Source organism: Ptychodera flava, chromosome 14, assembly GCF_041260155.1.
Source record: "Ptychodera flava strain L36383 chromosome 14, AS_Pfla_20210202, whole genome shotgun sequence".
NCBI lineage: Eukaryota > Metazoa > Hemichordata > Enteropneusta > Ptychoderidae > Ptychodera > Ptychodera flava.
Window position 1 is genome coordinate 36,017,012 of NC_091941.1, and position 21,590 is coordinate 36,038,601.

The following is a 21,590-nucleotide window of genomic DNA, read 5'->3' on the forward strand; positions in this document are numbered from 1 at the left end:
TTTTGATTAGCAGTTAGAGTATGTTTATGATACCGTTGAAAATTTCCTGTCGATACTGCATTGCCTATTCGCCCCAAAGTCATTTACACAATTTAAGAGGGAGATTAAAATACTCAAAATTATCAATGCGCTTAAGTACTTCATTTTTTATATCTCCATTGCAGACTTCGTCAACAACAGATAAGGGCAACTTACAGCAATTTGATTTACACAGATTCCTCTTTGTAACACAGATAGGGGAACAGAGAATAAGAATGCTTTTTGAAAATATATGTAGAGTTTATACATTGACATTAAAAGCGCCAAAGAGCCACTGACAGAATAAAGTCTTGTGTCGACTAACATTTTACATTTACAAAATACACCAGTGCAGTCATCCTTGAATATTACCCGGTGGCGCAGCGCTAGGATCAACCAACCAATCAGCCATAAAGAGCCCCGCTTTCCTTCGAACTTTCACTTTGAACCAATCCAGCTACCGTGGTGGCCAAGGTGTTTTATCAAAGATGTACCACAACTGGCACAGCTTCAAAGTTACATTAAAGTTTACTTGTAGTGGTTGCTCAAAAAGTAGACACCCAACCCAAAAAATTAGATTTCTACTATTGATAAGCCCTGTTTGAAAGACGCCAAACTAGGGACCTCAGCAACGACAGCCGCAATTCATTCCAGAGACAAACAGTATTTGGGAGAAAGCTATATTTATAGATATCAGTTACAACCTTAAATTGCCGGAGCTTGTAGGGTGCTTGCGTACGGCTTGGTGCTGATGAAGATAGTCGGAAGCTGGAATGTCATTCCAATTATTGATTATCTTATACAGCATAGTAAGCTTGCAGTTTAGTCTTCTGGACTGAAGTGATTCCCACTGTAACGCTTCCAGCATAGATGTAACACTATTTGTATTTCTATACCTGTTTGTAACAAATCGGGCGGCCCCGCGTTGCACCATCTCGATTTTATCAGTGAGAGTTTTCGTGTGGGGATTCCACACTGTTGAACGGTATTCTAAATTTGGCCTTGCCAATGTCTTGATAGCAGAGTTAGTAATTCGTAAGTTTCTCCATAAAAAACAGAGTACTATTGGACTTTTAACTATCTTGTCAATGTGTGTATTCCATGAGAGATTTGAGGCTAAGTCAACCCCTAAGTATTATACAGACTTTCCAGTTCTGAGATTATAAATTTTTAAATGATATTGAAACTCAATTGATGATTTTGATCGCGTAATCCGAATGATGCTACATTTTTCTGGATGAAACGACATACCCAAGGTGTTTTCCAGATCTCTAATCGACGGAGGGCATTTTGTAGTGCCTCACAATCTCTGTCTTATTTGACCTTTCTATACACAACACAGTCGTCAGCAAAGAGACGCGTTTTAGACTGAACACATATGGAGGTCATTGATAAACAGTAAAAACAGTATAGGACCAAATACACTACTTTGAGGAATACCAATCACAACAGGTACTGTATCAGATGTTGTTCCATCCATGATCACTTGTTGGGTTCTGTCAGTCAAAAAGGAGCGTATCCATTTCAATGTGTTACCGCTAATGCCGTAAAATTCAAACTTGCGAATTTAAGAAGTCGTTCGTGAGGAAGCCTATCAAAGGCCTTACAAAAGTCGAGGATAGCAAGGCCATGCTGTTCGTCTCTGTCAAGAGCTGCTGATTAATCATGGGATAAGGCAAGGAAATTGCGTTTTACAACTACGCTTCGCTCTGAAGCCATGCTTGCAATCAGTAAGTATTTGATGTCGGTTTCAATGGCTCATGATATTGCTTACAATAATGCGCTCCTGCATCTTACAACACAGACTTGTTAATGAGACTGGTCTATAATTATATTACTAGCTGTGAATCTTTCAACTTTGTTAAAGATGGCAGAGACATTGGCTGTCTTCCAGTCCTTTGGAACGCGACCGGATATCAAGCATTTCTGGAATAAAGCATGTGGACCGGATTTGATACCAGCGTGAGTCCTGAAAGAACTAGCTTCGGAAATCGCCCCATTCCTGAAACTTAAAAGTTTACTGACGCCTTCTCTACTGATGGTAATTTCCGGTATTGCTGGATATGAATTCTCCGTTAGTATGGAGATGTTTGCTTTATCTTCCTGAGTGAAGACCGACTGGTACTGTTTATTAAGAATATTGGTTTTATCCAATGGATCAGAGACAATTTTACCATAATCCTTGAGTGGCGCTATGGCACTACTGTCCTTACTAATTGATTTAACAAATGAACGGGTTTTTTTTTCGTCTATCATGTTCATGCTGCTGGCTAATTTCAGGTCCAATAACGCTTTCAATGTGTTTTCAATATGTTTGTCTAACAGATTTCTGTGCATTTGCTTTCGCATCTTTGTACATCAACCTGTCTTCCGGTTTCCCTGTGATCCTTTGTTTCATGAATAATTTATTTCTTTTTCGGAGTTTAGATTAATCGAACGGTCGATTCACGGTTTCCTAATTTTATTGCCTGAAATGAATTTGATGGTATAAACTTGATAATCCATTAAGGAGCGAAGTTTATGTTGGAAAAATAACCAAGTACCGTCAACTGACATATCTTCTGTAGTGTCTTCATATGTCGATTCAAAATCAACCAGTTCTTGTTTCACTTTATCGTAAACGGCTTGTTTGTTGTGAGAAACTTTCCGCTGCGCTTTCCTTGCCTTCTCAAATTTATCAGAAACGAGAGTGGAAACCCCGCCGCCATCTATCTTTTCTATAAAATTTGAAGTTAGGTGGAAAGACTTCACAACTTGGAATACTATTATCAAGCGACCATTCCGTACCAATTACGATATCAGCCTGTACAGATGTAATCATGCTTTCAAGAAGAAATTTCTTGTCGCCAGATGGTGGAAAGGCTAGGGCGTCAGTTATAAACTTCAACAAAACTATTAAAATATAAAAGACGTCAACATTCTCTGTGGAATAAAAAAACTAGACATTCGGGCACAAAGGCATTGCGGAGTTATAGCTTGTTGAAACTTCTGAAAAACTGACCAAATAAGAAGAAGTTGGGGAGTCCATAGTGTATGAACTATGGTAGAGGTCCCCTAGCTTTTAATAAAATGTTTAAAAAGGGAAAGTCATAATATGCTGTATTTCAGGAAAATTTGACAAGGCGGTGCTTGCATTCAGAGTGAGTGACTGCTATTGTAAATGCATTTTTAGATTCTTTGAGTGTCAAAGAGGAGTCAAAAGTGAGATTAACCAAAAAGACTGCTCTGTGACTTCAAAAGAGGGGTGCAAATATGGCTTGTTTTCAACATTTTTGACAGAATAACAGTTTTCCTACATATACCAATTAATCCAACCTTTGAAATGAGATATGGACATTGAATTTTTACAGCCTATTAACAAGGTTACAGATAAGATATTTATGGCACGATTTTCCTGTATTTGAAGTACTTTTTGAAAAATCACATTTTGAAATTTGAAAGAATTTTTAATAATTTTTGATATGTAAACCCATGTAAAATCATAAAAACTAATTTTATTTACAAATCCTACCATACAAATCTTACAATAAATAGGGTCAACATATTTATAACTAATTTGGTAATATTGATACTATCCAATTATTATTAAATTCAAATATGTAAAAAAATTTGCAAAATTAAATTTTAATATTTACAGGTATCATATTTCAAAATCATGGCTGCAAATATACAATTTTTATATTCTATGGAGAAAGTGTTAAGTAAGGGAATTATCCTGAAAATTTGAACTAAATATCTTGATTCTAACACTTCAAACTTGACATTAACTCTGAGAAAAGAATTGGTGCAAAAATAGCCTTTCCAGCCACCTTGAAACTAATATACGCATTGGCAAATCACTCCGCAGAGGTGTTTTACGCGAGGTGGTAAAGTGATATTTGGCTGTTAGGTGATGATGTAGCTGTTGGAGAATTAAAACTGATTTCACTTTGTGTTTGGTTTTGATCCCTGAAAACCTCAAAAGAGTTGGTGGATTCAAACGTTGTAGTATCAAATATCCTTGTAATTTCATTTAGTTCACAGTATCCATTTATTTATTTATTAACTTTTTTTTTTTTTGCTTCGCATGTCCATAATTTATCCCCTGAAGTCGACAATTATTGGCGAGTGAAGAAAGGTTGAGCGGAGGGGAGGAAGAAGAATTCAGTTGTCTGGAACCTCCATGAGGGTTTGGGTGCAAAGGGGCTTATATCGTAAGTTTGATGTCCCAGCGGAAAGTGTGGAGAAAGGAAAACAAGGAAAGGGGAATTTTTTCAAATCACGGGGGTTAGCTGCTGACAACTGCCACTTTCAATCCACAGTAGGTGGCTTCTCTTCTCACTTTTCAAACAGATTTAGTTTTGAATTGGTCTTTGTAACTTTGCAATCGAAACCATATTCAAAAGCTACATTAGCCGGAGTTCTCTCCCTATGTCGCTATGAGGGAGTCATCTTCTTCCTTTTTATACCATGCCCACCCCTTTTTAAATACAAATTTCGTTCTAACTATCTCAGGATAAGTATTTCTACATGTAAAATGTCGCTGGTTCCAAAATGGCTAGTTCGGTGCCCCTGGTCCATCTATTTACAGAAGGACATTCTGTTTGGTAATTTATTTGGTTCGATCGTGGTGTTTTGTATGGAAATCCGGTCACGACATGCGACCTGCGTCCTGCGTGTTTGTCAAACTGCAACCTGCAACGTCCAGGTGCTCTGGCCTAGCTGCCACCTGCGAGTTTGAAACTGCGACCTGCGAGATCACGAGCTGATCCATGATTTTAGGTATTTGGTGTTTATTGAGAGTGTGAAAGGCAGTCACAGGTAATATCAGTAATAGGTGGTGTCATTTAGGAAAGAGATGAGCTTCGATGACACAGCTGTGTTGGCCTACGTGTTGTTCGGTGCTTTCAAAGTGGATTACTGCCAGATTTTATTGACAATGATTTCTCAAATCATATACAAGTTCCACCAGGATATTCTGTTGATACACACCTTAATCGCTGCAATATGGATAAGATTGAAAATAAGTATGGTAGAAACCGCATAGACTTATGTAAAACCAACAATATAAGAATTATGAACGGCAGACTAGCTGGAGATATTTGTGGAAAATTTACATGTTACCACTGGAATGGAAACAGTGTAGTAGATTATGGTCTTGCAACAACAGATATCCTCGATAACTTTGAGTATTTTAAAATACACAATTTCACAATTTTCTCTAGATCACTGTCAAATTTCTACTCTTCTCAAACTAACGAATTTTAATCCAAGCAGTGTAAAAGATACTGTGAATTTATTGCAAATGCCCCCAAAATGGAAATGGGATAAGTTATCTGTTTTCAATTACACGGATAGATTAGCATCAGATGAGCTCCAAAAAGATTTTGCAGAATTTTTGAATACTAACATTGGTAATAACAAATCTGACATTAAATCAGCCACTAAGCATTTTAATGACATCTTAGATAAAGGACAAAAGCAGAGAAAGAAAAATTTAAAGAGAAAGAAATCAAAATGGTTTGACAAAAACTGTGATGCAGCAAAAAGGGACCTAATAGTAACAGCTAAACTATTAAATAAAGCTCCATATGACAGTCAGTTAAAAATTATTACACAAAGAAAAAGAAGTTTAAAAAACTTGTTAAAAATAAGAAATTGCAATTCTGGCAACACAACTTAGACAAACTAAACAGTCTACATGCTAACAATTCACATGATATATGGAAATTGATCAAGTACTTAAAAAATACTGATAAAGATAATAATACTGGAGATTGTGTCTCAGAATCAACATGGATGGAATTTTACAAAAACTTTTGCTCAATTGAAAATGACAGGTATAATGATTTTCAACAGCAAATCATTGATAGTTTAACATCTGAAGAAACTAAGAATCAGGCTAATCAGCAGCTGAATAAGTCAATAACAACTAAAGAAGTGTTATCAGCGATTAGAAATTTAAAAAGTAAAAAAGCAGCAGGGATTGATGGTTTTTTTATAGAGTTGTTTTAAAACATGGCTCCTTTCTATGTAAACCCTTAGCTAAATTATTTAATGCAGTTTTAGGTACATCCAACTTTCCCGACATCTGGAATACAAGCATTATGACACACTTAATTAAAAAGGGAGATAAATATTACCCGAACAATTATAGGGGCATTTCTGTTGGAAGCTGTGTAGGAAAAGTTCTCTTCTTACATTCTAAATGAAAGGCTAAATAGTTTTTTAGATGACAATCATATTATACATAATAATCAAGCTGGATTTCGCAAAACACATCGCTCAATAGATCACATATTTACCCTGAAGACAATAATACACAAATATATTAACATTAAGCGGAATATTTATGTTTGTTTTGTTGACTTTGCTAAGGCCTTCAACTCGGTATGGAGAGTTGGTCTTTTTCATAAACTTCTCAAAAATAACATTAATGGCAAATTATACAGACCTATTAAACACATGTACACCAACACAAAAGTACACATCAAAACAAATAATTTTGTCTCGCCCAGCCTGAAAGTTGAAAAAGGTGTAAAACAGGGTTGTGTTCTAAGTCCTAGTCTGTTCAATTTATATGTCAATGACTTGAAAACAAATCTAGACAAAGTAAATACTCGACCACCAGTGTTGAATAATACCACAGTTAACTCATTATTTTACGCTGATGATCTTGTCTTAATCTCTACTTCAAAAGTTGCAGAGAAAGTTAAATACACTGCACACATTTTGCTCTAATTGGAAACTTGATGTTAATTTACAGAAAACCCAAGCAATTAATTTGAGTAAATCTCCTTTGATAGATAAACACTTGTTTAACTATGGTAATACATCCATCAAATCTGTTAAGAGCTATACATACTTAATAGGACTGACAATTAAATCAAATGGTAGATTCAGTGACGCAATTACAATTTTGGCGGATAAAGCAGCAAAATCTTTGTATACTTTAACCCTTTCACCCCCAGTTCCCTGTATACAGGTCCAACTTTACCATAGAAAATAATGGATTTGGGACAAACCATTGTGGTGAAAAGGTTAAAAAGGGTTTTATTACACAACAGAAAGATAAAAATTTCCCCTACATTTATTAAATGTTTTCATAAAACCTGTTCTACTGTTCGGCTCACAGATTTGGGGACAAGATTTCATGATTACAAGAAGTGGGATAAATCAAGAATTGAAAAAACTCACCTCAAATTTTGTAAGAACATTGTACAGTGTAATAGGCAAGCTTGTAATTGCAGCTGTGAGGGGTGAACTAGGACAATTCCCACTTCTACTTGAGATCAAACTTAATATTGTTAAATACTGGCTTCATATTGTACAACTTCCACATTGTAATCTTGCTAAAGAAGCTTTTCTGGAGCAAATGGTAAACAACACTAACAATAGATCCTGGTTTAACTGTTTAAGTGCTTTAATTAAAGAAAATGGAATGGACTTTCTCCTTGATAAAGCTCCATCACTTAAACACCACAAAGTTATAACTGGATTAATGAAAACAAATTTAACAAACAATTATGAAGTCTTTTGGAAAAATTTGATCACTGATGAAAATAGTAAACTAAGAATGTACGCCAAAATAAAACATAATTTTAGATTAGAACCCTACTTAACACAGTTACAAGGTGAGAAAAGAAAAGTACTCACCAAACTTCGCATTAGCACTCATGATCTAGCAATTGAAAAAGGGAGACACACTGTTCCAAAAACCCAATACTGAAAGATACTGCCAGTATTGAAGATGAAACACACTTTTTATTAGTCTGTCAGAAATACAAAGTCCAAAATAAGAAATTTTTCAGTAAAATCAATTTCCAAAACGATACAACTGAAAATCAGTTTATTTCTCTACTAACAAAAGAGCTATCTTTTAATGAGCAACTCGCAGATTATATTTTTACTTTATGTAAACAAGGAAATCCCTAGTTATATTTATTATTAGCTACTATTATTATATTGTATTACCTTATCTTTATTGAAGAAAAGTTTTGAACTTATTTTTGTATTACACTTTATTGCCATGAATGTGATGTAAATCCTATATTTACAAGCAAGCAATAAAATATTATTGTACTTGGGCCTCAGCCCAAGTACATTTGTTTTCATTCCGTGGGAAAAACTGTAAGGTATAACCATTTTGGCTAAGACCAGGGAGGGCAAAATGTATTGGCTTCATCTTTCTTGGCATAATAAATGGCGTAATGATGTTAACTGAATGGAAGTGCTGCTCTCAGCCAGTCTTGAATAAGTGAGATGTGAATATAAATGCTTCTCTATCTGAGTTTTTGCCACAAAATCTTCTGAATATAATCAAAATGTGCATCGAAATGCAACAATTAATGCACCCTCCGTTTCCTAGGCGATGGCACGACCTTGCTACACCCACTGGACGAGCCAAAGTGGGAGGGGTAATTTCGGTTTGGTCGAACAGGAGGGCTCGAGACCAGAATTTAACATTTAAACTTGAAACATGTTTAATCACTGACAAGATGTGGATTAGTGTTAATCAAAGAGAAAGTTTGAAAAGGAAAGGTTTTATATCCCGGACACAATGAAAAAATTACGACTGGAAACTGTACCCCCAGTTGAGAATAGTAATGCCCACAGCGATGGAGAACACTTATCCTTGAGCTGAGAAAACCAGACCATCATTTCGAAATAGAGCTGCAGATTCGAGAAGCTCGTTCAAAATAGCTAGGTACACCCCATAAAGGGTGGTTTCGAGTTTTGAGGGCAAATTTCGCCTCCTTCATATAGAAATCGTACGTTTGTTTTTCCAGGAGAACACACCATTTGACACAAAATTTGCATGTAAAGGGGTCGCCAGTAAGTACATGGTCAAATCTGGCATTAGAAACAATATGAAATGTTGGGTAAAGCCAGTCCAAAATAAACTGATTTGAACTTTTGTGTTTTGTAATTTATACCACTGCAGTAACATTACCTTTTTTTGACAACATCACACAATGTAATACGTTTTGAAACTGAATACTCCGACGTATTCTGTGTCTCCTTTGCTAAAAAATACGGTATGCCGATTACCATGTAAGGAGATGATGACGTCAAGACAGATTTGTAGTGCGTTTGGTCCTGGATGGTGCACGAAGTTTTGTCGAGGTAGCTTGTGTATTTATTTCCTAAATGGGAGAGATTAGGGTCGATCTAAACGAAGGCCGAAGAATGTTATGATACTCTAAGCGAGCTGAACTCTAACGCGAATGGTTGGATAATTTGGAGGATGTCTAGAACCTGGTCTAGAATGATCTCGTCTCATTAAGATTATTTGGCGGTCAGTATTGATTTCAACTGCGTCACAAGTTTGCGAAATGAGTATTCCGTCGAACGGTCAACGAACGATGTGTTTTAGAAATCTGGAGACATGGCACATCGCATTTTTATTTTAGTATTTTATATTTTACAAAAGATTTAAGAAGCAATGATTTTGTCGAAAATTCTGAAAAAAATATAGGAAGATTTGATCGCGAACACATTTTCACTTGGGGTCAACTAGCCCTGCGTACGATGCTGTGTGTTCCGCTACAGCTAATCGCCCCGCTCACCACAGCCCTGCAAAGACCCGTACGTAGGGTCGGTGACTTCAAATCCATTTTGGGACTTCACGTAAAAAGCCAAATTACTGCCGAAATTCAGCGTTCTTGGGCCCAAGTCGTATCCCAGCCTACATCAGCTACTCGATCGCTTCCAAAAATGACAGTCTTTTATTCACTTCTCGTAAATAACCGTCGATGTCGGCAACTCTCTCGCTAGCCCTGCGTACGATGCGTGTTAGCTGTAGCACATAGCATCGTACGCAGGGCTAGGCAGGGTCAACCGGATGCGCTATTTTGCGGGTTGCGGGTTGCGGGCATGAAAAAATGTGTGTTTTTTTATATCATTTTCGCCCTTCTCACACTTCAGATTAGTTCAACCGCCGATTAAAACACAATTTTCAAAATCGTTTTCAACGCCGTTTCAAATAATTTTATTGTGGTGAACACGATTATAGTCATAGGAAACTTTCAAAGTCACGCTGGATCAAATGCTTGAAGGGGGCATACCGGCATGGAGCGACTATCATACTGCAGGTGCAAGTCATACGTTCATGATATTAGGAGATAAATTATTGAGAGCTGCAGAACACAAACTCATCCAAAAATATTCCAATTAGATCGATTCCTGAAAATAAGGCAACGCACCGGCGTGTTTTCCCACTGAAATTCTCGCGTAAAATGTTAGCAGAATGTCGTTCTCTGAGGTCGCGACCTCGCTTGAACCGAAACGGCAAAGTAAACTAAGTCCTTTGTTGTACGTCTTTTTCTTTTTAAAGATTTCATGAAAAATACACGGCATTTACAATACACATCACTTCTACGCTTTTTTAAGTCAAATCTTTCCTTATGCATTGCATTTAACTAGGCATTGTTTAATTTTCTGTATGAGTTGCCCTGGAACCGAATTGTGAATGGATGCATTACAGAGAATTTACTTCCTATGGCCTGATACTAGAAATGTAACAATTTTCATTCCGCGATAAGTGGCGACATTCCGAGGCGCGATTTTTTTTTTGTCAGTCTGGTATTACGTATATTTCTCACTCACATCCATGGCAAGAAAGAAAAGTGATTCAGATCCCTAATTATTTGTAATGGCCAGGCAGCTCGGAATAAATAAATTGGTCCTCGGAATCGCCGCTTTTAGTTTAGCAGATTTTGATTTTTTTCAGAAACATGACGTATTTTCACCCATTTGGTTTGGTCTGTTATAGCATCTTTAGTCCAAAAAATCAAGTTTACAGCATTGATGTTTTCAACAGCCTTCAAATATACAGTATTACGTTAAAATACACCATATAGTAGTGTTTCATTAATTTTAACCATCTTGACCTGATGGTGAAATATGGACTTCGCAGGAAAAGGGATACTGTACGATAGACCTGATCATCATTATTTATAATAGACACATTCTAAAGGTTTTATTTCTTATATACTAAATGCCATATTACATGTATTAGAAATCTAGCCATAATTCTAAAAACCCGCAGCCCGCAGCCCGCAACCCGCACTTTAGCAGATACCGGGGTCAACATGGGGTCGCAGCCATGTTGCCTCAAAACTTATTTCTGCACTCAAAACTCAAAAATGTCTGATATGAACCTGAAAAATCGATGCAATTTCGTCAAAATTCGGCGAAATTTCAGCCTATAGACAAAATTTCATCTAGGTAAGGTAAATTTACTGAAATTTGATCGACAAATAATCCTGAGCTTGAACGTGACAGCTCGCCTTCTCCGGGAAGTCAAGCATCCAGCTGCCCATACACAGTTGCCCATATGGCCAGGTTTATGAGATTGTTTTCAAGCGAGCGAGCCAATAGAGCTAGAGGTCTGATTTTTGGTATATAGGAATAACTTAGCAATACATTATTTGACAAAATGTCACGTGACCTCAATGACCTTTGACCTCAAATAGATATATTTGTCCACAACTCAGTAACCACAAGTGCTACACCCTTCATATTTGGTATGATGGGACACCTTATGACACCTCATATTGTACCTCATTAATTATGCACATATCTAATTCTGAGCAAGCCAATAGAGCTGGATGTCCGATTTTTGGTATATAGGGATAACTATAGGGTAGAAATCTAAATATGCCCATCTAAATATTAGACATCTACCATCGAGAACAAAAGAAATTTGCTGTAATTTGAATATTTAAGGAGTTTAAGCAATTTTCACTATAAATAAAGAACCCCTGCCTCAAACTCACACAAAGTTGCTAGACATATTTTGCCGTTGTCATGCCATTGCTTCGTTTAATAGCCAGTTAATCAAATGCCTAATTGACAGGAGGAAATTCAAGACCATATTTGAATAGTAGTATATATTGTCCTCAAAATTACTCTATCACGGCCCAAGTACTCATTGCCTTCAGCAATACTGCCTTGTTATTATTATTATTATTATTATTATAAGTGGAGGGCTGCTCCTGATGAACCTTAAACATCTCTTGGGTATACCTTCAGTTTGATTCAGGAGTGTCGGTGTTGTCCCTTATGCCAACTAACCTAAAAGCGGACAATCATTAAGATTGGGTTCAAAACCAAGGGAAATGTTGATTTGACAAAGAGGACAAGAATATACCACTACCTCTCTGATTTCTCAGACTGTCTATGAACATGGTCCCGTATTGTGACGGAAAATTGAACGATCTGTGGATTTTAGCTTCAAGCGTAATTATGATTCGTTTAGTTTCAAGCCTAATTATGATTCTTTTTCAGTTTCTGGAATCACATGCAGATCAGTCTCCCATCTGAACCACCAGACTGGACGCAGGTCGCATGTCGCAGTTGTGAAGTCGCAGGTCGCAGTTTGACAAACACGCAGGACGTAGGTCGCTGTTGTGAAGTCGCAGGTTACACCTAGGTCTAAATGCCGAAGTCGCAGGTCGCATGTTTCAAACTCGCAGGACACAGGTCGCAGTTTCGAAGTCGCAGGTTACACCTAGGTCAAAATGCCGAAGTCGCAGGTCGCATGTTTCAAACTCATAGGACGCAGGTCGCAGTTTTGAAGTCGCAGGTCGCATGTCGTGACCGGATTTCCATAGTTTTGTGCGTAGGCGGGAATAAATATAAGTTTTAGTATAAATGAGCAACAGTATCTATATGTTAATCCGATTACATTGAATGCTTGAACGATGACGCTTATCGATAACTATCCATATATTACTGTCATTTTTAAGAATTTGTAACGAACAAATGCATAAATCCAAATGTATTTAACGGTCTACGTACTCTGGTGACGGGATTTCGAAATTTGGTAAACACAACGGTACACTATACAATGACATGGAGTGACAGGCGACTAGCCATGTGTGTTTACAAATTTAGTTTGCAAAGTGGGTGGTAAGAGATAGCGTCATCCGAATTTCAATAATTTCACAAACGACCTGTCAAAAACCTGTCACCGATGAATAAGTTATCGATATCGGTGAGCGTCACCGTTCAAGCATTCAATGTAGGTACAGATGCTCATTTATAATAAAAATGATATTTTATTCCCGCCTACGCACAAAACACCACGATCGTACACAATAAATTGCGCAACAGAATGTCATTCTGTAAAAAGTGAACAAATTTGAATTAATATTCACATCCTGCATCGTATATCGATGAGCAACATGGTGTTTTGATCTGCCTCCATGAAACCGCTTCATACGATCGCTAAGTAACGCGGAAAAAAGTGATTCTCCTTACCGTACATAGTACATGACAAATAGACTGCACACACTTCGAAGGACACCGGTTGCACATCTCCCGTATGTAAACTACTAATCAGTGTTTGTCTGAGGGTGCCCTTTGAGTTGAGTAAATATAAAAATACACCTAGGATGGTGTTCATTGTGTAGTAGCTTACAACAGGTTCACTGTTTTTCTACAATTTTTTCTGAAGTGAGAAAAACTTGTCATTGACTCATTACATTAAAATTTACATTCGTAGCTGTTGAGGGTACCAGAGTTGTGAATTCCGTGAGATGTACATCATTGTCTTTATACTTTGTAAACATTTTCTCAGGATAGTGTGTCAGTGACGTAACGCACCTCGGACTTTCAAATATCTAAAATTCTTTTCTGATCTACCACTTGCGGGGTTCATTTTAAAGCTCTAGGAAAAAGGAAATCTTTCCTCTACATAGGTTTCCGAAAATCCAAAATGTTATTTTTACTCCAACACGGGGATGGCGGCCATTTTGAATTTCAAATATCGAAAACGTTGAGTAATTTGTTTCGCACGGTGTCCCCTGATTTCTATTGTTGATTTGGTAAGAAAATGGTTAAAATTTTATTTGGGAAAGCTTGAGCCAAAGTTTAAACTTTTCACTTTCGAGGCGCATTCTACCTTAACTACAGAGCCCTGTTGAATATGATTTGTGGCTGTCGTTAGCAAATGGCAAATGAAGACCATGTATGCTTTTTACGCTAAACCTTTCAATGACTTCTTTAATGTTTTACTTCGCTGCTTTTTCGATATCACAAAAACAGACCTTTAATAAAGTATAATATAAAGTCGTGTATGTGGCCCAGTTATTAGGCAATGGAATTATAATATAAAGTCGTGTATGTGGCCCAGTTATCAGGCAATGTGGTCAGTTTCAGCTTGCATTTTCAGCATTCATTCATAATTTTCAGTTTTACTCGTAAAAGCTACTATTTTCGCTTAAAAATTCAAAATAACAGCTGTTTCTTTACATATTCTCTATTGAGTAAAAGGACTCATCCTGTTACAATCATGAAACAAGTAGTCTAGTACAGCTGTCAACATTAAATGTTTTCTGTAAATTGTGATAATGTGTAGAACTATTTTCTTTGAAAAATAACTCGATAGTATGAAGAAAATCATGCAACAGGGCTACATGTTGCATAATTTCCTTATTTTCAACTCGGCAGATTATCATTGAAGGAGAATTCTGGTCTTCGAAAGCTTATATCAAATATCGCTGAGCCGATCTGAGCGTGTCCACTCCTCTAAATTTATGCACCGTGACCATTTAATATAATCATAACGAACAAAATCTACTAAATAAATTAATAAAATCGAGTTTTTTAAAGAGTAAACATTTGTTAATAAGGAGCGCCCATTTTCCCTCTAAAACAAGGGAGCACTCTTACCTCATATCTGGTTGTAGACCGTTTACATGAGACACATCGCATTATTTTATTTTTCACTCGTACTTTCGCTCTAAAGTATGCTAGCTTTAAGTTTTTCTAGAAACATATATCTGTAATCACCATGCAGCCATATACATTAGTCCAACCCCCACCCACCGCGTACACACACTCACCCTTTACTGTCTGCGGGGTGTCCAATGTGACATGGGCGTGTACATATCTGATGAGAAATGGATAGACTTTTGCTATCATGTTATTGTGTGCTCGTTCCAGCAGATTCCCCGGAGTCAGCGGAGTGCTTTGTCAGCGTTCCAGCTAATGGTTAAAAACGACATTGTTTACCTCTCGCTAAAACATTGTATATACAGGTACCAAGCTATTAATTCTGCTTCCTCGGGTTTTAGGTTTTTTTCTTATTTCGTCATCGGGCCTCAAAAAGTATAAATTCCCCATAGGTTGGCATAGTCTTTCATGTAGCTGTGGCCACTTCATCTGGCCATGTACACGATCCGGCACACAACGCCCTGATTTTCTGCATCGTCATCTATCGAAGCAGCATTACCGCCAGCCTTGAAGAGCAGAACCCGATACCCAAACCCGTCAGCGACATGCCATTGGAGATCCAAGACGAAATACTGGACATATCAGAGTCGCTAAATCTGACTTTTCCCCGCACTAAAGGTGAGATAATTGTGATCTCATAAATGAATTAAAACGGTATTTCATCACTTCCTCTGTACTTAAGAATCTATGTAATGCGATAAAGATGAGATATTTTGTTGATTGCTATCCTGTTCCTTCAGATTAATTTTCTTTACACATCAACTATTTTCGTAAGTTTACCGGTGACAGTATGAAAGTTCTAGGCGATTCGTCATGAGTATAAACGATAAAAAATCATTTCATGAAGTAATACAAAATCCTAGTGAATTTGGACACTAGTTAACCGAAACAAGCTCGTATACACGATCCAAAAGACCCCTTCACGGATTGCGAACCATAGTTAGCGTAAACATATGTTTGCATGTGAGGAAAATACCGACATCTAATGATGTTCGCCCCATATTTCCTTTCAGTTGGAGAAGCGATACCAGTCTACAGAAAGGTACTGGCCAAAGAGTATTTGGCATTCTGGGAAATCCTTACCAGTGACAACCAGTACGTAATACTCTCCGCAAAGAGATACATCGGCAATAGCAGGCTTTTTGCCCAGGGGTCATTACCAACACCAACCCAACAGGTCGATACAGCAGCCACTATACTCGGAGCATCATGCACCAGGTTCTACATGCTGAATCCAGAAGAATACATATTCTGCAAGAATGAAAAGGGACAAATCGTGGCGGCTTCGACTGATGTGACAGGGAGCGTGTGTGACGCAAACTCTGAAAAAGAGGTTGGTACAGTTTTATATATGTATTATAAGTTGGAATATGAGTGTAACTTGTCAGATAATTTTTAGAATTTCTCTGCGACAAGCCTTAAAGTTTGTCACAGCCTACGGTTTCATGCTCGGTTCCTGTAAGCCTTGAATAATCCCTGCAAAAGTAGACATGGACCCTTTCGTTTTTATACAAATTTTCCATTTAATGCATCCCAAAGACGTCCAATGGTCTATGCCAAGACCAACTCCGTCCAAAACTTGCTACACCAGGACCACCTCAGCCTAAAACCGACTAATGCGCAGGCCTGTGACAAAATAAAGTTTCAGTTTGTAAGCTTTTCGGAATCTTTAAATGTAACTTAGTTTTTGTCTTGATGATGTGAAGACGATGCATAGGTCGCCGTTCACCATTCTTATATGTAGCGTGGCGAGATTCCACTTTTACAAGTTTGTTCTTTACTGATTGATATGGTCGTCACTGAGCAAGAGTAAACGATCAAAGTTTCGGTCATGTTAATCGCCTCTAGTAGCCAACTTCCTCTCTTGTCTCATTCAGGTAAAATAAAACAATAGAGAAAGTACACGAATATATAGGTTACTTGACGTTCGCTCATTTTTTAGCTCAAGTGTGTAAACACGTGGGCTATTGTCATAGCGATGTCTGTCTGTCTGTCCGTGTGTGTGTGTGTGTGTTAGTGTGTGTAGGTGTGTGTGTGTCTGTCTGTCTGTCTGTTTACACGATAACTCAAAAACGCCTGAACGGATTCAAGTCAGATTTGGTACACAGGTACCATATGCTACTTGCAAGAACTGATTAGATTTTGGTTAGTGTGGCTTGCATATTAATGAAGTTATGCAATATCGTTTTTTTTCCGTACAATGGTTTCCCTATGGAGACGGTAATGACAGTGTAGACAAATATCAAGAAATACTGCACAAAATTTCATGAAACTTTTCACAGATGACAATCTCAGAACATTATGATGATATTGTGAGTGTCATGTCAATTGCCTTCTCATTTGCATATTTAATGAACTTTTGTTATTAGTGAGATAACTCTGAAATTCCTGCACCAAACTTGATGATACTTGCAACAAATATTGATCTGATATATATCTAATTATACTTAGAAGCATTGGACAGTGTCAAGTTAATAAATAGGTCATTTGCATATTTTATGAAGTTTTGTAATTAGTCATATAACTTCGATATAACTTCACCAAATGTGATGAAATCTGCTGCAGATACTGATCCGACTGATATCTAACTGTAGTGTAAAGCATTCAGTAATGTGAAATTAATTAAGGGTTCATTTGCATATTTAATGAACTTTGTAATTAGGTATATAACTCTGAAATTACGGCACCAAAGTCTTTGAAATTGGGTACAGTTATTGTTTTGATAAATATCTAATTGTACTGAGAAGCATTTGGCAGTGTAAAGTTAACAAATAGGTCATTTGCATATTTTATGAAGTTTTGTAATTAGTGATATAACTCCAAATAACTGCACCAAATGTTAAGAAATCTGTTGCAGATACTGAGCCGACAGATATCTAATTGTGGTGAAGAGCATTTACTTGTGTGAAGTTAATTAAGGGTTTATTTGCATATTAATGAACTTTGTAATTAGTGATATTACTCCAAAATTATAGCGTTAAATTTGATGAAACTTGCTACAGATATCTAACTGTGTTGTAAAACATTTAGTAAAGTTAATTAAGGGTTCATTTGCATATTTAATAAACTTTGTAATCAGGTATATAACTTGAAATTAGGGCACCAAATTTTTTGAAACGTGCTATAGATATTGATTTGATAAATATTTAATTGTGCTATGAATCATTGAACAGTGTCAAGTTAATATAGGGATTATTTGCATATTTAATGAACTTTGCAATTAATGACATTACTCTAAAATTACTGCATTAAATTAAATAAAATGTGCTACAAATGTTGATCTGATGGATATTTAATTGTCCCATGAAGCATTGACCAGTGTCAAGTTAATTAACAGCTCATTTGCATATTAAATAAAGTTTTGTAATTATGTGATTAAAATCTGAGAGTACTGTGCGATGTTGAAAAAAACCTGCTATATTTAGTGATAACATATATCTTATTGTTCCATGAGCGTACTACTATTAATGAACCTGCTGTAAAACACGTGAGCATATTCAGTTCATATCTGGTTTGTTTGTTTGTTTGTCTGAGGTGTGCTCTCCAATAATTTGGCTAAATTTGAGCCGAGATAGAATTTGGTCGATAGCGAGTTGATTTTGGTCCGAGAAAATCTGGACCTATTTTATTTGGGCCCAGATGGTAATTCGCTTAGTTAGATACGGAGAACAGTTTCACATACCGTGCTCCCAAGATGAAAGTATACGGCGAAAAATACTGCAGTTTTGAAAAAAATTACTCACATATGAACAATTTCACATTCGACGTTTTCAACACAAATACAAACAAAACACTGCCTTAACTTTCAAAGTGCAATGAGCCCCTTGGGCTGCGCAGTTGACTAGATTTGATTTGTTTCTAACTTTAACAAACTTTCAGGACTGCATTCGTGCTTTGACCACATTAATCGAAGAACTCATGCCCTTGGCTGAAATAGATTGGCTGACTCACATTGAACGAATTGAGGCAGGAGGAAGAGAAGCGGAAACGGTGTCTGTTTTCGACCGTGTTGATGGCAACAAAATTCAAGTCAGTTTGAAAGCGAAGAGATTGTGGCGGAACAAGCTCTTCATCCAGGTACAAGAAAGTAACATTTCACCTGTTTACTCTGTTACGTTGGAGTAATAATGTTTCACCAACAACGAAATTTGAAGATATATTATTCTCGTTTAAATGTTTATCTTATTTACATGTAAATATGGTCGCTGTTGAGCCAATATTAGAGCTTTCCCAATTTCCTTTACTGAAAAGTTTCGGTCGTGTAAGGGAACTGCGTGTAGGGTAAACGCAACTCATCGCGCATAATCTCAAACACTTACTCCCTTAAACGAAAGCAGGAAAGCTGAAAATACCAACACCAAAACTGCTACTTGAAATTACCTTCACAGACAAATTCATACTACTGGCACAAGTTGTTGGAAGTCTTGAACCGCTGAAGATTCCGGAGAAATGATTACACGAGATAGTCTGACGGTCGATTGAGTATTACAAAGGAACGCGGTTTCCGATTGTGTGGTTGGCCCTCGTTAGTGGAATATAGCTTAAAAGCATCATCATGGGTTTCGTTTGGCATGGGTGTGTTTCAATTATCCTGGCCTCAAATACAGTCGAGCTGGGATAACTCACTTCATGTACCCTTGGTTCGACGGCACTACGAGGGAAACATTAGATAATAGACGAATTATTCAAGTATCGTGATGATGATGGAGGTGGTGGTGGTGTCGGCAGTGGTTGTGGTGGTGACGAGGACGATACAAATACCAAAACAGATTTTAGTCAAGATACATTGCTCGAATGAATAGTTTGGTGAGACATAAATCAGACAAAACTCTCTCAAAGCTTCTTCAGCACGTTACCTTATTTCGCGGGCATACTTCACCTAGACTGTCATGAACAAACTATGGCTGTGAGTGAATCTACAGCCGGCAAGCTCTAGTGTCTGCCAAAATTGCATTCACGTTTTCTGGCAAATATTTCAATACCCTTGACTGCGTCGAATCAATGGTTAGTCGATGACTTAATTTTAATTAATTTAATTAATGTATCCTCAGATACATTCTTTACATAATGGTGCAATGCTATCTTCATCATCATCATCATCATCATCATCATCATCATCATCATCATCATCACCTTGAATACACCCCCTTTGCGTATGCAACTTGCCATCCTTTTAAATATCATAAGCAAATATTGCGCGAATTTTTATCATCATACTGCCCCTGAATTTAATTGCATGTATTGTACATACATCTGTTTCAGGGGAAGCTATTAGAGTTGCGATTGGTGAAGAATACGAAAGCATCTGGGTGACCGCTGTTCCGCATCAGCCATCGACAGAGGACGATCTCCCGAGAGCGCAAGAAGTCCTATGTACTAAGCTTTTGGTTGATCTGTGCCACGAAGACGGGAAAGTGAACAGGGAGAAGATACATACAGGTGACAATGGAATTCCGTCATCGTGATTGCTCTTAGCGATGACAACGTTATGATAAAGGAGGCTCTTCATGGTAACGAACTCAGTTTCCGAGTTGAAGTCAAGCTGAAATCGGGGAAGTTGTTCGTTCGTCGGTTTGGCATTTTACCGGAAGGCTGGGCTGACGGTATGGATGGAAACGGCGGACAAGATGATCCTAGTGACAGGCAGAGGCGTCGAACTTGGACGGAAGTTTGGGGCTGGTCACAGTACAAAGAATATGAAATAGACAGAGAGCATTTATTCCCAAGATACTGGCAAACAAACCACAACGAGTGTCAAACAGGTAGTGCTTCCGTGGCCTGGGCGATGGTTTTCGGTTACTTTGATCGACTTGCACACCGTTTTGGAGTCAACAGTCGCCTGAAAAACTTGTGGCGCAGTGGCGAAGATGGTACGACGGGACCTGAGAATAGCACCATAGCTCCAGAATTATCGAACGAGCAAGTCATTAGATACACCGTCAAAATACGTGATGAACTGAATTCGTTTTGCTACAATGGACAAGGTGTCACCTGGCAATATGACATGGACGGTATCAAGAATTCTTTCGGGCGAGAGGAGGACGTAGCGTACAGCTATTGACGTCGAGTAGATACGAATTAGCAGGGCCTATCACAAAATCCATCAGTGATCAGGTGCGCAAAACGTTAGTGGACAGAAAGTTCCTATTATCGTCGGCCGTCGAGTTACAGATCATCCGTCAGCCCAGCACTATGGAGTGGTGACGAAATACCGTCAGCGATACAAGACAATGCGATCCTGCTCTCAATTCCTTTTCTTTCAAAAAAAGTGTAGTAAGTGGAAGACGCAATACCAGAGGGGTTTTTACATACGAATGGGCCATCCTCACGGTATTAAGGATGGATGGAAAGATACCGATGTATTCCTTGCAGCATACGCTCTGCCGTAATGCCATTTTGGTTAGTCTACCTGCATCCTATAGATATATCTGACATGATGCTTTTCGGCTAAAGAAAGGATGCCACCAAACTTGGCATTCTTATGTCCATGAAATCATATTTTATCAATTGTACTGCGTGAGAGCCAGTAAAATGATAGGTTTACTCGTATCTGACTGGAGAATAAATAATCATGAACAGCAGAATCATTATCGGTTGTAGTTTGTGTTCTTCTCTTGCAAATGCACTTCGTTATATCTCGTGAAATTGTCTTTTAACACGATTGGAACTATTTTGGGATAATTGGATGGTGAGGTAATGTTGATTTAATCTACAAATGTGATCTCATCTGATTTTACACTTGTTTTTATAAGTAATTTTTATTATTGCAACATTAAACTATCAGGCACCTAAAACTTTTGAGAAATTTAAAGATTATGAAAATCCAATTATTCCAAATTAGTTCAAATTGT

The 21,590-nt window shown here is 37.5% G+C and overlaps 1 protein-coding gene across 1 annotated transcript; it reads left to right on the forward strand.

The window, feature by feature from the left end:
• The first annotated feature begins 15,066 nt into the window (after positions 1-15,066).
• LOC139150713 (uncharacterized) lies at positions 15,067-21,323 on the forward strand. The gene is made up of 4 exons (XM_070723128.1): positions 15,067-15,357; positions 15,753-16,072; positions 18,619-18,816; positions 20,002-21,323. The coding sequence occupies exons 1-4, from the start codon at positions 15,285-15,287 to the stop codon at positions 20,050-20,052; spliced, it is 642 nt and encodes a 213-aa protein (XP_070579229.1). The 5' UTR covers positions 15,067-15,284; the 3' UTR covers positions 20,053-21,323.
• The last annotated feature ends 267 nt before the right edge of the window (positions 21,324-21,590 follow it).